The sequence below is a fragment of the Hermetia illucens genome, chromosome 4, assembly GCF_905115235.1.
Source record: "Hermetia illucens chromosome 4, iHerIll2.2.curated.20191125, whole genome shotgun sequence".
NCBI classification, from domain to species: domain Eukaryota; kingdom Metazoa; phylum Arthropoda; class Insecta; order Diptera; family Stratiomyidae; genus Hermetia; species Hermetia illucens.
The window spans coordinates 110,541,841-110,558,161 of record NC_051852.1 but is presented as its reverse complement, the minus strand read 5'-3'; the positions used below and the strand labels follow the sequence as shown (position 1 = coordinate 110,558,161).

At 37.7% G+C, this 16,321-nt stretch overlaps 2 protein-coding genes across 2 annotated transcripts in view; one reads left to right on the top strand and one right to left on the bottom strand.

The window, feature by feature from the left end:
* Positions 1–1,168: 1,168 nt before the first annotated feature.
* Positions 1,169–6,805, bottom strand: LOC119655657 (superoxide dismutase [Mn], mitochondrial). Its single transcript, XM_038061641.1, has 4 exons — positions 6,620–6,805; positions 1,996–2,101; positions 1,565–1,940; positions 1,169–1,509 (listed from the first exon to the last, which is right to left on the bottom strand). The coding sequence occupies exons 1-4, from the start codon at positions 6,655–6,657 to the stop codon at positions 1,364–1,366; spliced, it is 666 nt and encodes a 221-aa protein (XP_037917569.1). The 5' UTR covers positions 6,658–6,805; the 3' UTR covers positions 1,169–1,363.
* Positions 6,806–8,260: 1,455 nt separating this feature from the next.
* The window catches only part of LOC119655597 (pre-mRNA-splicing regulator female-lethal(2)D), a 24,743-nt gene continuing 16,682 nt past the window's right edge, over positions 8,261–16,321 (top strand). Inside the window, exon 1 of the mRNA XM_038061554.1 lies at positions 8,261–9,342. Coding sequence (XP_037917482.1) covers positions 9,090–9,342 — 253 coding nt within the window. The 5' untranslated portion in view covers positions 8,261–9,089. The remainder of the gene's footprint in view (positions 9,343–16,321) is intronic.

Genomic DNA, 16,321 nt, shown 5'->3' with positions numbered 1-16,321 from the left:
AATATACGTGCATTTATATGTACAGTATTCGGTAATAGGCAGTTTATTTGTTTAGGATGAGGATAATATCTATGACTGTAATATGTAGGTATATCTTGTAGTTTGGCGAAATATGAGGGAATATGTTAAATTGGTAGCTATATACGAATGAAAAAATATACGTAGAAGTTTCCGACATAAGATGAACACAAAACCTTTATACCCGAAGCGCGAGCTTCCGGTATTCCGAATTGTTTTTATTTTGGTACGAATACACTGATGTTTCGAGAACTTACCGGCGTATAGCCATCGAGAAGGGAACAAATCGTTTCCGAAATGTCGGTATATGCATTCCAAAATAAAGAATATCTAGCGAAAAAGGAAAATCATCTAATTATTTGCATTATTTTAACCGCTACAAACACTGCAAGAATACATCAGGCACCTAGGATATCGAGAGCTTTTACTTTTGTAATGACAAGGCAGTACATTGCCTTTCACCACTTGCGACATTCAGGATAAATCCACCTATCAGCGTCATAAAAAACAGTCATCCGAGGCGTGAACTGAGGGATTGAAGCATCTCACATCAAAGCTCTCAGCCAATAATGAACCGCGCCATAAAATTATTTACTATCAGTGTAGTCTAGATGAAGTGGCGCTCCATAAGTGGCATTTTATGCGATCCACGTATCAAGGAACGTTTCAAATCGAACATTTATGTTGAGCGTCATTTCCAATTTTGGGCAGCCTCGAAACAAAATGCAGTTATGGAGGCGAAGCGTTTGCATTGGATCAGTGGCATAACTCTTATGATTACGTCCGAAATGAGCACATCCGCAATCGATCTGAAGTCGTGCAGAGTGTGCAAAAGAAGTGATTTCTATATGTAGGAGTACTCAGGCTTTGGAAATTTCCTTCTCTTTTCAAACTAGATTTGGACCATTAGCCAATTCATTCATTCAATTTAAGCTAAGTATTTTGACTAAACGTGACGTACTTTCAAATATTGCAAGGAATGCCAATCCAGATGGCTATATGATACAAAAGCACTGATGAATACACCCCAATTTATTTTTTTATTTTCTTTATCAATTAGACATTTGAGATGAGTAAAGAATCACCCTAAGAGTTACCAACAAATCAATCGTCGACAAGATCTAGCTGAATTCTAATAAAGACAAGGAAATTTTTTTTTTATTTTTGTATTTCTGTGTACCACTCAGGATAGTATAAAATTCAAATGCATCATTTTAAATGATCCTATTCTTGCTTTCTTGAAACTCAAATGCAGTCGCGGTTTCTTTTCGCAACTTCGAACAAGAGAGGGAGCTGTTATAATTCCTAAACAATTTTCCTTGTATCCTTTCACTGTCATTACAATTTATTGCTTAGCGCAGTGAAACCTGTCAGAGATATCCTTCCAGTTGGCGATTTCATAAATTGCCTCAACATATGAAGGCCGTACGTTTTTATATTGTAAGTAGTAAGCGTGTTCCCAAACATCAATGCCAAAAAGTGGAACCAATCCTAAAAGAAATAAATCATATAGCAAGACAAATAATTAAATCTCATCAAAACAAACCTGTTGTAGCTTCCAAAGGATCCTGATTAGCGCAAGCTGCCAACTGTAGACGCTTAGATTTCTTGTTGTATCCCAACCATCCCCAACCAGAGCCTTGAATGGCAACTGTCAGAGTTGTTAGTTCTTTCTTGAAATTCTCAAAAGATCCAAAGCTCTGATTGATGGCTTCTTTCAACTCTGCTGACGGATCAGTGCGGTTTGGAGTCAAATTTTGCCAGAAAATTGTGTGATTGATATGTCCGCCACCGTTGAACTTCAAAGCGCCACCCAAGGCAATTATTTTTGATGGATCTTTCTTGGCAACGGCTTCAGCTAGTTGCTCTTCAGCTGCATTCAGGTTGTTTACATAAGTTTGGTGATGCTTTGTATGATGAAGCTAGAATAATAAATAATGCTGATAAATTCTAAAAATATAAATTAGCAATACCAACCTCCATGATTTCACGGCAAATAATTGGCTCCAGAGCAGCATAATCGTATGGTAATTGGGGCAATGTGTGTTTTGATCTGGTGCCGGCTGCTGCTAATGCTTGTTGCCTGAAGGAATAATGAAAACATCGTAGTTGCGTTAGAAAAAATTAATTGATGATTACGATTTTAATTGTATTCTATTGCCATTCTCGACCACGCTACATAATTTATGTGTAGCATTCCTCGAGCAGTTACGTGCCTGTACAACCTCAAATTAATATTTACAGAATTTCTGAAAAGGTTATTTTGATTGGGAATAAATGCGGTCTGAGTCATTTACGTAGTTTTAACTTTAACTGAGCCAAACAAATTGATAAACAAAACGAACTTGTTTCCATTACAAAATACACCTTTGTGAATATGTTTTTGACTATATGAGATTAACAGCTCTTTTGATTTACTTCTAATCATTAACTCCCCTTTTTTATTAGTCAGTTTTCACCGACTAAATAATCTGAGAGGTAACATTCTGATTAGACCAAAACTGAAATTGTCTCTTGAGCATTATACTCGTTAATGAAAGTGTAGTAAGCTTTCGCTCGTGTAGTTTATCTTGTGTTGCCTCTAGGGCACCTTCGGCAATTATGCACTTGGTAAACAAGAATTAACATTTTGCAAGGCAGTTATAGATTATGTACTGGGGAAGGGCGCAACTGCTGCCCGAAATACATATATACAAATAAAATAGCATATCCTGTTTTAGGAATAAATTTACTGTTTTTATTTATTTTGATTCTAGGCAGTTAGATGAAGTAACTTATAGAGCAAAGTTTCTGTAAGAATAATTTAAAAACTAAGTTTTGTTGCATCCCGCATGTCCTAGAAGGCGAGTAAAATATAAATGTAAGGTGGTGGGACTCTGGAGGGTGAGCTCCCTTTTCTACAGTTGCTGCTTCCATTCATTCGTAAATCCTGGGAGACTGAACTCTTTCGAAGGGTGTGAAAGAAGGGGATGATTCTGAAAAGTGCATCGCACAGGTAATAGCCAAAATAATCCTTTGAAAACGACATTGACGACACTTACACCTTACGCAGTTTAGATCCCTACTGCACATGCTCGTCATCCTTTTAACGAAGGCTTTAGACAGCGTTAATAGGGAATTTCTCTGTAGCGCTCTAAGCAAGGAAAATATTGCCGAAATGAATTCCAAATATTCTGTTTTTTTTTACAATGCTCACCAATTAAATAAACATATATCCCTTGTAGTTGTTTGGCCTCCTTCCTTGCGCCATTGCCCCACCTTAGGCAGAGTCCGCCACGCCGGGTTTTATCCACGAACAAACAATCAGGATATGGTTCATCAATTCGTTATATAGGCAAAGGAATCGTCCATTCTCTAGTAGCGGCCAACAGTTTGGAGGATTCTCCTCGGCTAAGAACTCGCTATTTTTCTTCCTAGCAACTCAATTCTCCGAGGAATGCAGATATTTCGAGTGAAACAGTTTTCGTATGGTGAAATAGACTTCATGATTTTCAACGACTAGATACGAGAAATTCTCCGTCAGTCTTATTAATTTTGTCGGGATGCCGAATTCTCTGATAGGCATGCAAAATTTTACTCTGCCTATGCTATTATAGTGTCCGGATAGCTGAGTGGTTAGAGCGCAAAGCTGTCGTACGGAAGGTCGCGATTCAAATTTCACTGGTGGCAGTGGAATTTGTATCGTGATTTGACGTCGGATACCAGTTGACTCAGCTGTGAATGTGTACCTGAGTCAAATCAGGGTAATAATCTCGGGCGAGCGCAATGCTGACCACATTGCCTCCTAGTGTAATGTTACGGTCTTGAATGAAGTGCTCTAACACACTTCAAGGCCCTGATCCAACGTGGATTGTTGCGCCAACGATTATTATTATTATGCTATTATAGGCGGCCAAAGAGGATTGCCAGATCTTAAGTTTTTCTGTCGACTGCCATAGGGCCGCAAACTTATTTGCGACTGGTATGGACTAACGGTGTTCTGCTATGCTGCTATCCAACATAACAAGTTAGCGGATGATATCTTCTTTCTTGTGTATGGGAAAAATATAATGCCTCACGGCTAATCATCAGACATTGATTCGATGCCCTAAGCCTTCAACATAAGTTGATGTTTGATATGGTCGACTCCCAGCGCTGAATTACACGGACGGCTTTTTTCATTTTTGATAAGAGTATTCCTCCATTCATCGGACCTCCAAGTCGCCGGTGTTCTGGTTGCTTATTAAAATACTCAACCCATCGTTCGAAATTCGACGTGGTAAGTTGCGAGATATGGTGCATCGATGTAAGGCCTCAGAGAAATTTTTAATTTAAAGAGGAGTCAATAGTGTCATATTTTGATAACGGTACTGTTTTTTCTCTTATCGATGCGCTCTTCATGCCCCCTTAACCAGAAAACGTGATGAAATTGAATGAACGATGACGTCTTTTTCAACCATCTCCATTGCGCTAATCACATCTACTTGTTATCTCACCGACATATAGAGCTTGCTCAAATGGTTCTCGGTTTCGAGGTAAGCATGGACGAAAACAAGTCCCTCTGCAACAAGACAAAGCCAAACCTCCAAGGGCGGAGAGGCAGTGTTCTGCATAATGTTTGCCTCAGACAACAGGCAGACAAATGTCTGTGCCTCTTTCAGACAAATGTCTGTTTCAAATAAACATTCGTTTCAGACAAATCTCTGTCAGACATATGTTTGTGTCTGTCTCAGGCATTGGGCAGACAAATGAGTGTACCTATGGAATTGTCGAATCTCGTTGTCATGATCACTACAATTATAGTCATGTAATAATAATTAAGTCATTTTTATAAGATCCTATAGCTCCTATTTGAGTCATACGGATCCACATACTTTGCTTGCTCTAAAGATGTTACCTGATTTTGTATCTTAGGGAGAAAGGTCGCGTAAAACAATTTTTTAGTATCAATAGCAATTACCAATGCAATGTATAGATCGCTCACTCTTCTATGTATCAGAAATAAGATAAACTTCGAGTTCCCACAAACTCAACACAAAATGGCGCCATTTGCTATATGTAGAGGGATTCACACACAACCTTAAAGAATAAAAGTATCCCAGCAAAGAATCCACCTCCGCAATGAAATCCTTCTTTAAAATAAACTCAAAATCGTGCCATTCTAGAGGTTTTTAGTTTCAGTCATTTCGAATTAATTAGTCATCAAAGACAGAAACAGAAATTCAGTTGTTTTTAAAACGGCTTTATCTCATATCAGCACAAAACCTTAAAAACAGTTCCAATTTCAATTTGTATACTTATCGAACGCATGCGCCCATTAATTCAATCAACAACTAAACCAACTGTTACTTACTCCGCCCATTTTATCTAGTCTACTAAATTGTTAATTAAAATATTTGCAAACCAGTTAGCACCTGCACAGAGCACAAACATCATCCTTCTAAATGGTAACTACGGTGATTCATATGATTCCATGATTATCATTGCGATTTCATGATTGCAATAATTATCATGGCTCGTGATTATGATTACAATCGTGTAATCACAACATCGCGCACGTTTCTGATTATAATCGCAATCACAAACGTAATCATGATTATGATTTTGCCCAACTCTGATTTCCATTGTATTTGTACGATCGATCTCCCGCCATCCAGACTAATCATGCGTAGTAGGTCCAAGGATTCCCCCCTCTTGCGCTGATGCTGCAGTTTCCCTAGAGTCAAATCAAGTTTTAAAAAGGCAGTACAGATTATAGACAGCCAGATTCACTGTTTCACTGATGTTCGAAGGGCTGACATGGCGAGATTTCTTTGCCATTCCAATTCCCAACTAATAATTGCTACTTCGTCGGCAGCACGGATTCGCAATGGAACTCTAATCTGAAAGTTATCCTCTATGTTGGCGGTTTTCTCATTTATAGGAAGCATAGTCTTTCTTCAAGCCGACTGTATTAATCGGTTTAATTTGGTTCCGATATTGTTCTGTCATTTATACTAGCGCAAACAGCTTGAAATATAATTGGCATGACGGACCTTTACTAGAAGGGAAACGAAGCAACTTTACATTGTGTTTACAAGAATCATAGACCGCTCCTTCCGAAAACAGATATCGCAAGCCAAACAAAAACTACACCAAACACACCATCAAATTTTCGACAAGGCAGTTGAGGATATTAACCGAATCAGAGAACGATATAAGGGAGTCAAGGTTTCGCCAGTAAGTGATGAACTTCATTGGGGAATTCAATGCAATCACACAACAACTACCCGTTGTGGAAAATGTTGAAAACAGTTAGGAAGAAGACTCAATTCATACCGATAATCCGGTGGTCCGATTCACCTGCGGAATGATGACATCGTAGAGACCTGTTAGAGGAAAATTGTCACAATCAATGTATTAATATCAGTACCCCGGAAATTCCTTGCTTATTATCTACTACCCCTTTACCTACTGCCCTATCCTATAATCTCAATCTCTACGTAAATATTTCAGAATTCAATATAAAGTGCATATTCCTCGACAGTAAGGGAACAATCTGGGCTAGTTATCTTTGGAACCAGTTTACATAACAATGTGCCATGATAATGCCTACAGAATTCGAAATAAAGAAACAACATACCTTGCAACTGTCATGAGATTACGTCCGATGGAAAACATTTTGAATCCGTTAATTAGAAAAACACAGACAACTTACTGTTGTTACTAGATTTGCAACAATATAATAAATTCGCGAACCGGCAATGTCCCCACCGAGGTATTATCGGAATCCAATTATTTGACGTCGACCCGGTGAAAAAGTAACAGTGGATGCAGGTGGACTGTAAGTTCAAGTGGATCATATTGTTTTGTGGTTGCGTTCGATTCGGTCGGCTTTCACATCGGAAAATGTTTCAAAAGGTGTCTTATAAGAACGTAGACTGTAAAGCGATTCCATCCATGCGATTATATAAATTCCTTTACATCTATAGTACAATAGTCTGTCCTAGACTTCGTACTTTAGACTTATTTTTCTTTTCAATATATTTGACTTCATTTATTTCTTCTGCGTAAATAATAAAAATGTTAAACTGAAAGGTAGTATTACGAATGTTGAAATGAGAATATAAATTGTTGATACTATGAACTTTGAAATATGTATGTACAAGTTCATCCTCCCTTGGTGTATGGGAGTGTTTCTCGAATGCCGAGGAACTATTAAAATTGTTCTGTACGTCCCAAAGCTCAGAGATTGCCACCAAGTACTCGAGGAGCCACAAAAATATTCTCACAACAGAAACGATGAGGTTTCAAGTCTAAAATCCAAAAAGATATTTTTTGTTGAACAAAATAAAGAGAGTTTGGCAGAAGAGCGTTTTCATGTTTCTTGCCTAGTTCTTCCGCTGAAAAGAGCAGAAAATAAGAGGACAGAGATTTTCATTAGCATCCTTACAACTCAATATACAAGTGTCAGTCTAAACCAAGTGCACCCTTAACATTTAACCAGTAAACGCAATGCCTACATCATCCTTTACAAGCTTTTCCTGGATTCTTGCCCAGCTTATTATAGATGATCAACCAGGATTCCTCCCGAAACTGATCCAGTTTCTAAACCCACCAGGGGAGGTACAGGCCCCAAGCACGAATCCAAAGCGAGTTCATTTATACCTTTCAGAGTGACTCAGGGCCAAAATAAAGAGAATACTTTTCAACCTGACACTAGAAATCAGAAATCGTAGCTAGAAACTAAACTATGGGACGAGTTCCTTTCTTCTACATTTTTCGAATTGGAGGATGCAGCGTTTGATCGAACTATGTAACCGTTTACCGTTTAGAGCGTGTGTAAGCGTGTGAAATGAAACAATTAATATCAAAAGTTACATGCTAGACCTAAGCTACACCTGTGCATTTAGGGCAACCGATTTACAGGCTACACTCGCTTACATGCCTGACGCCAACATACGCTTTGAACTGTAACTGCAGCGTTAGGCACGTTCCACGTTTTAGGGCCATTGTAGAAGAAGAACCTTCGCTTGGAGAAAAAACTATCTTTCAATCAGCAAATTTAACCAAAACATAGTTAATTTACAATTTTGCAACGGGATCTGCAGTCTCAATAGGTCGATAGCGGCATCAACATTAATTTATTATGTGACTCCAGGGGAAGTTGGTCAAAACTCGTGGTGTAATTATTAATTAAACTATACTTTGCCAAACTTTGATTATGAAAATAGAACTAAAATCTTTTTAGGTTTTATTTTCCCGCCAGTATTCCAATTATTCACGATAGTGTTCACTCGAGAGTCCTTTTCAATATAGGCAGCTGTGTCAAATGCATCTCGCTCTGAATACCACTCGCAGGCAACCATCTCTTTCCCTCGAAAACATCAACCTTTCTACATCCCACTGTCAATTTGTGGCAATCCACAACATTAGTCGTTAACGTCGTTGGTGTGTTCTTGTTACCACTTTCCAGTGGTGAGTTTCGCTCCTCACCTTTTGCTTTGATGAAGGCATGAATGGCATCCATATTGAATTGAAAGGTAGAAACGCGATTTTATTTTCTGTGCTGAGTCGCGGGTTTTGGGTGAAAGGTATTATTTCCATGGTGTTTTTCGTGTTCAAATTATACTCGAGTGGTGTTTTCACTAGCGTGTGAATAGAACTGCGTGCTAACTGGGCGAAATTGCGATCTGCGCTCAATGCGAAAGTGGAATTGTTACAGCGAGGTGACACAAGGCATTTTGGAATTTGATTTTTTGTATGGGCTGCCGAGCGGCCAGCGAACGAATACTAATTGGTGATATTCCTTTTGCATAATAATGTTCGTGGCGAACGAGACAGGTCGCTAGAACTAGTTGTGCGAAGTCGAGTGAAGTAAGTGCGAGGAGATCGTCTCCATTTTCGCCAGAGGAAAAATAACTGTATACGTGATTGTGTGGCCGTGGTGGTGAAAAGTGTGATATCGATTTATCTGGAATCGATCCGCTAGGGAAATTGGGCTCGATTTTGGGGATTCAGTTTCGACGAAAGAACGCTCCGCGCTAGCATAGGGCTCTGCGTGCGGCGTGCAGTACGAATGAGTTTTCTGTGCGAGTTCCGCTGCCGATAGAATGAGTTCAGCGGCAGCCATTGCAGCAGAAATATCGCCCAAAAACAACTCCCTCGTCGAAGAAAGCCGAGAACCAGAAATGTCAGTACAAGCAGCAGCAACTGTGACAGCGTCAACGGCGGGCGCCGGTGTTACCAATGCAGCGGGCGCCCTGGCCGCTGGCGACCTGTCGTCGACCTCTTTGCCATCGCCACATCAAGCTTCAGCGTCGATCTCGTATCACACAATCGAACAACATTGCCGACTATTGGAAGGTATCTAAACAAACAAAAACTCTCAAACTCTACTTTTAAATGCAATTTAAAATGTATCCTTAGTTTATTCGAACACTTTGAAATTTGCAAAGCAATGCAGGCACAACTGAGTTGCCGAGGGGCACCCAGTGTCCCCCGCAAGCAAGCACTCGGTTCAATACTTTTTGGTTGACTGTTGATAATTCATGACTAATTACCCAATAAAAACAAGCATTGACTGCACGACACGGGAAGTTTATTGACCCTTTTCGGGAATGTCTGTTGATAAACAAATTTGGTTTGTTGCGCGGTGGTTTTTCATTTGAATTTTACGAATTGCGAATTGTAGGTGCTCGAGACTCTAGGATTAAGGCAAGTGCAAAATGTTTTATTTGTCCTCTGTCGTTGCTGAGTCTTTCTGATTCCACTGGCCGCCGAAAACGCTCCTCTGCCACGCAATCGGAACCGCACTTTGCAAACGACTGTCGGTGTCGATCGCGGAGGTAATAAATGTGCAAGTGTTCTGCATGATAATCAGCCGCCCTTATGCATCTAAGATATGGACTGTGTACGCGTAGTGAAAGTGATCTGAAAATGTCTCTGAAAGTATGATGGCCTGTTCAATGCGTTCGTAAAGAATCAGTGAAGCGAATGAAAAAAGCAAGTTGATGTGCGAAAAGACGATTTGTTTGGACGAAAGTTTCGCGCGGGAAGTGAATCCTCTCTGAATATGAAGAGTCTCCTAATTATAAAATATTTATGAGTTTTTTGAAACTTTGCTAATGAAAAGGAACGCGAGTCAAAAAGTTGTGCTACAAATGATTGAGTTTAAAAACATGAGTTGAATGTGATTCATTTGGTTCGTCGTTCATTTTTGCCTGTCACACCAAAGTATGACTTGTGGTTTTTATTATGCAAACATATTTGTTCTAGAATAGTTTACAGGTGATTTGTAGTCTGTGTCCAGAGCAGTGGGCTTTCGTCTTTCTTGGATTTGAGACTGAGTTGTCTGTTAATTCCATTAAAAGATGAAATTACTGTAATGCTAACATACTCTCCATTCAATGATAAACAATGTGCAAGTCATGCCTTTTTATTTATAGCTCATTGAACAGAAACTAGCATTCTTGCTCTACACCCCAGCCGTGCAAATTTATATAATGGAAACAAAGATTCTGGGCCGTGAAAAACGGAATTTTTGGGTATTTGTTGCTACTTGCAAAATGTTTGGAAGTTTTTTTTTAGCTTGAGGAAGTTAGCACATTGAAGCCATATCTAACAGGACATATTTGATAAAATTTCTTTTAAAAGATGTTCAAAAATCTACTTTTTTTTGAAAAGCCACAACCTGTATCTAAGATTCCGAGAAAAACGTCGTACCAGTCTGAATAACGAAATTTTGTAAATTTTTTATTTTATTAAAATATTACTAAGCTTTTTTTCTCCAAAATTCGATCCCTCTTTGATTGCTCGATGCCTCTCCTATTTGCCTGCGCGAAATGGCTTTCGTCAATTTTCTCCGACCAAGCCGTTGCAGTTGGACCAATTTTGATTCGAGTTAGGTCCATTGTTGTTAGAGATATATGTTCTTGATTATTTAAAGAAAACGTCAGCTGCAGTCTAGGCTGCTATTTACACATTTTTGCGCGGCTTTTTTTAAAGGTTTTGTGTGAAACAAAACCTTATTATTTTTAAAGAGCATCGATTTGAAACATATTTACAACGTTTTCAATGCAATTTTTTACTAATTTGCAATAAAATTGAGCACATGGTTCTTCACAACTGTTACTAGCAACTGCTGAGCTATCTAACATCCATGAATATACAAGCTGTTTATGGGGTGAGAAGAAGCTAGCGCGTCGTGCTGGGCTTTGAATACAAACCGGTTTCTACCCATGCGTAGGTACCCTTGCTAAAAATAGTTGTACCCTTTTTTCATTGGGAAGTTTCTTATAAAATTGTAGAAAGTGATTCTTGAAAGCAAAAGGAAATGAAATATGTAAGAAAGGAAAAACGGTTTTTGAAAAAATACAGAAACAGAAAGTACTCTTAAGATTATGTTATTATCAGCTTGGGGAAGTTGATTCCAGCAATATATATATATATTTTGTTATCGCCATTTCATCAATTGCAATTGATAATTGCATCAGACTGTAAAAATGAGCAATTTTTCTTATTTATTTGCACATTTTCCTCACATCTTTCCGGCTCTCCGATTTTTTGTTTTTTCTCGCTATTTTCTTCACCCAAAATCTGCACCACATACTTCTTTCAAAGGTTCGCAAGGCCTTCTGACCCCGCACGGTGCTCTGTTTTACGTCTATAATTTAATTGTTTTTAAAATGTCAACTCTTCGGAATGCGCTCCGCATTTTATCTGCGAGCAGCAGAAGGACGTAAAAAAGTTGTGTGAGCGTTCCACAGTTTCGTAAATGCATCCACACTGTTCAAGTCAAGAATACGATCACTATCAGGATTTTTTTATTCTTCTATTTTGTCAAGAACTAATCTGTTTGGTATGGCGACAAGTTTTTGTTTGAACATCTCTCTCCTCCACGGAAATTCGGTATTTCTTTTGTAATTTTAACATCAAGGAATGCAACTGTGCATTTTGGACAAGTAAATTCCATCAGTTTATCCTGATAAATTATTTATACTAAAAAAATAGCAAATGAGGTTATAAGTACTGGTTATGTTGCCTCAATTTAAAGCCTATAAACTTACAAAAACTGTTCCGCTCGAAACGTCTCACTATAGGGTCAAAGCTCTTACTGTACAAGACAATGATCTTGCCAGTCCTCGGGTATTCCTCGGAGACTTGGTTCTTAGCAAGAAAAAATGCGAACTCTTGGCTGCGTTCGAGAGAAGACTCCTCCGAAGAATTTTTGGCTCCCTACATGAGGATGGACGATTCCGTAGCCTATTTAACGACGAAATCTATGAGCGATACCACGACCGTCTGGTAGTGGATAAAATCTGGCTCAACAGGTTGCGGTGGACGGCCCGGAAAGTCTATAAGGGCAATATCTACGGTAGAAAAGGAAGACGAGGCAGACCCTGCCTGAGATGGAGCGATGGCGTAGGTCAGGACGTCAGACAGCTTTTAGGGATATCGAATTGATGGACCTCGGCGCAAAACCGGGATGTCTGGAGTTCCTAATTAAGGCAGGCCTAGACCGGATACCGGTTGTCGCGTCGTTGATGATAATCGATTTCTAACTTGCCCGTGACTTTTCACATCAACTGCTATTTTAAAGGTTTTTTTCATAAAAACTTATTTAGATTTTAATGATTGGGTAGGACGTTCTTCCTATATACAGGGTTGACAATTATAATAGAAAGGAACGCAATTATATATTTAGAGTAAATTCGAAATGGTTTCAAATTGATCTATGGTAGTTGCAAAATTATATTCACATGAAGTATTCCTTGAGTTTATTTATTTGTTTTTAGTCCGGGTAAATGATCAATGTACATTTCGTTTCACTTGAATAGCAAACTAAGTTGTTTATTGTTTTTTGTTTCCATGTCAGTATTCTTATGACTTTGCTGTATTTGTTATTCTGTTTTTTTTTTTTTTGTGGTATTCTTAGGTGATATCTCCGAAAACAAAATTGTGCTTCGGAAATTTACCGTTACCTTTTTTCGCCAATTTCTTTTTAATTTACTTAAAAAACATAAAACATAAACATTAAGCTTCACATACGCGGTGTAGGAACATTATAATTTTTAGTTTTGAGTATTTTAAAAACATTTTGTTGATTTGATATAGTAACGGTAACGGCGTACTATTTTTAAAACTCAACACCTTAATCCACCTTAATTAGGAAAAAACTCACCGCTTAACCGTGTTCGTAAACAAGCTCGGTTGACTTTTTGCGGTGCTAAAATGTTATGGACCAAAGAGTGACACCGAGTTGTTTTCTCTGATGTGAAAAAGATAATTTAGAAGGACCTGTTGGCTATAATTTTTATTTTCATGATTTGACGAAGGTGACTTACCAGTTGGATCTTTTGCAGTCGGGTAGGGAGCACAATGGTTTGTAAAACCATATTCTATTATGGCACTTGTGAATTCCATTTTTTTAAGATAACTATGAATGGTAAATTATATCAAGCAGCCTTGCGTCACTGCAAAACCTCTTTTGACTGGTTCCACGGAGTTTCCAACACCGCAATCCGCCAAAAGATGCACGGGTAGTAAAGTTCTTTGTTGAATCCAAAAATGTTACTCTTTTGAACTGGTCATCGTACTCGCCGGACCTAAACATGATTAAAAAGTTTGGGAATGGCTGGGCAGAGAATTTTATGAATCTGGTAAAAACTGAACTAATTGAAACCATCCAACGAACGTGGGTTATCATTTCCCTTAATTACATCGGTAGGTTGTATGACTATTAGGTCTATTAGGATTTTACGAAGCTATTTCAAACAGGGAACTCTAGCTCATTATTAGCATTGCTGATTTCAATTCAAATTCATTTAAAATTTCATTTTAAACAATAAATTCTCAAAACGAACAATAATAAGTTTTCTCCAATGCATTAAAAGTTAACTAATATAGGTTAAAAAAAACGTGCTATTCAAGTGCTATTTCTTTACTGTTTTACTTTTTAAAATTTTCATTAAAAAATTACTGAGCTGAATCGAACCTCAAATGGAAAGTATGTGACCATTAACTTCTTATCTTTGAAGCGCTTTTTTAGAATAATTATTGTTGTAATGAGGAATAAAAATGGCACGGCAATATCGACATGGCATGCAAGAATCAACCAATTTGCAACCCTCCCCCTTAAACACTCTTATATCTTGAAAATTGTAAACTAAAAAATGAATCATCAATTTTTTTATTAGATAAAAATTATAAATTATAATAAAACATACAAACTGAACCCAAAGTTTACAATAACAATATATGTATAAAATTTTTTCTAGACATTCAAAGCAACGAAGTATATTTGATAAAATATCAACCTTCAATATCTCCAAATTAACCCATATATTGAAAACTTATATTTATTTTCGATTTATTTTGGGTTATTCTACCAAAATCCACCATCAAATTGTTAAAAGCAATTGGATGAGGATATATATCTAGACAATTCTATTTTTTATTTTCGTATCGAAATTGGTCTGTGACTGGAAAATCCTAATCGTGACGTGACTTGCGAGGAAATGAAGTTTTATTTTGTATTAAGCTGTTTACTAAGAAACCATTTTTAAGGTTTTGTTTGCATATTATCTCGGTCGCGCGCACTTTTCTCGGAAACGGCTGTACCGATTGACACGAAATTTGATGATAAGGTGAACTGTGAACGCCCAGACATGCGGTGAGTAACATCTCTCTAGGTTGTGATTAAGGGGGGGAGAGCTCCAAAATGGGGGTGTAAAATTTGTCCTCACCGAATATAGTCATGTTGGGTATCAAATGAAAGGTCCTGATTATCTGATTCTGCCAGTCTTAGTTTTGACATTTGTTAGAAAGGCGGGGAGTGGGAGGAATCGAAAGTGACGATTTCTTTAATGGAATCATTCTCGGAAACTGAAAAGAAAATCATGAAACTTCGTCTGTATGGTGTCAAGGCCTTAAAATACTCTTTTCATATCCAGATCTGCTTAAATTAAGTTAATAATAGTATATTACAATATTTTTGGGGGAATTGAGTAACTCAGTTACATCTTGAATCGATTCACTCAGGGTTCCAGCGTTGGAGTTAAGCATAATCTTGCATTATGCATTGCATTATGTTGTAATAAATACTCCATATCTCTTTCCGCATTTCCTAAACGGAATTTGGATGTTAGCGAAAAACCAAATCGTCGCGAAGGAATAGTCGTCGTAGGGCTTCAAACAAATTTTGAAAGTTTTGGTGTCAATATCGCCGATGTAGTATGTTCACTTTTTGAAGTTAAGTTTCAATTACGTCATTTGCTTTCGTGAAAAACTTTAAAATGTGTTGCATGGTCTTCGTGCCAAGCATTGTACCTTCCAATTAAAGATATAATCTCAAGTACAAAAAAATCTTTGTCTTAGGAAGACCATCACAAACAGATTTCGTTGCCCATTCAAACTTTCTTCTTCTTGCAGCGTCTTCTTTATTACGTAATCATAAACAGCACACATACTTTCTAGTATTGAGTGGACAATATTACAGTAAACATTAATGCTTCAACTCTTTTCTAAAAACATCAAATCCAAAGTAAACGTACACGCATTGTACATGCAAACGTGAAAATATCCTGTTTCTTTTAAGATTTGAGGTTCATTGAGGAAACTAAAATAAAGAGACAATTGCTAACAACTGGCATGATAACGGGATTAAATGAAAAGCATGTAGTGAAAAGAATTTTTCTGATGAAATCCTGTAGGCGGCAGTGTAGGCAACATTGTGCTCATCCGTGATTATTACCCTGATTTGACTCAGGTATTCATTCACAACTGAATCGACTGGTATGTGACATCCAGTCACGGTAGTAATCCCAGTCACCAGTGAAATTTGAATCGCAACCTTTCATTGCGACAGCCTAGTGCTCGAATCTGTAAGTTGTCCAGACCTCATAGAGAAAAGCTAATAATAAAGTTAAGAAATTTTATTGGAACAGTAAACATTACGGTCTAAGATCTGCTTCGACAGTAACTGAAATTCAATATTAAATTAGGGGAAAATTAGTTTAAAATTGTAGGAAAACCTTTGTCGAAATATTAAATTCTAGTCAAACAGAAATCTTCCCCCAGAAAGAATAAATATCCAATAACATATTGATCAACTCAGGAAACATAAAGGTAGTCGTGCCATTTAGTGAACGAAAACGTTATAGCAGATTGCATTTATGGTGGAATAATAAGACCCTTGAAGTATAAAGGTGGCATTTTATATGAGCATCTATAAAATTTAATTAGAACAATCTGGAAGAGAAGCATAAGAACTTTGCTAATTAGCCTCGAATTTGCTAAATATTGCATATAGGATATTCTCCAATTCCTGGAACGAAAAACAGCC

Bases quoted from the DNA above. Each gene is read 5' to 3' on its own strand.
- LOC119655657 (XM_038061641.1), bottom strand. From the start codon at position 6,657: ATGTTTTCCATCGGACGTAATCTCATGACAGTTGCAAG. The intron at 1,941-1,995 runs GTTGGTATTGCT...TTATTATTCTAG, and splicing joins TTTGCCGTGAAATCATGGAG to CTTCATCATACAAAGCATCA. The intron at 1,510-1,564 runs GTTTGTTTTGAT...TATTTCTTTTAG, and splicing joins TCCTTTGGAAGCTACAACAG to GATTGGTTCCACTTTTTGGC.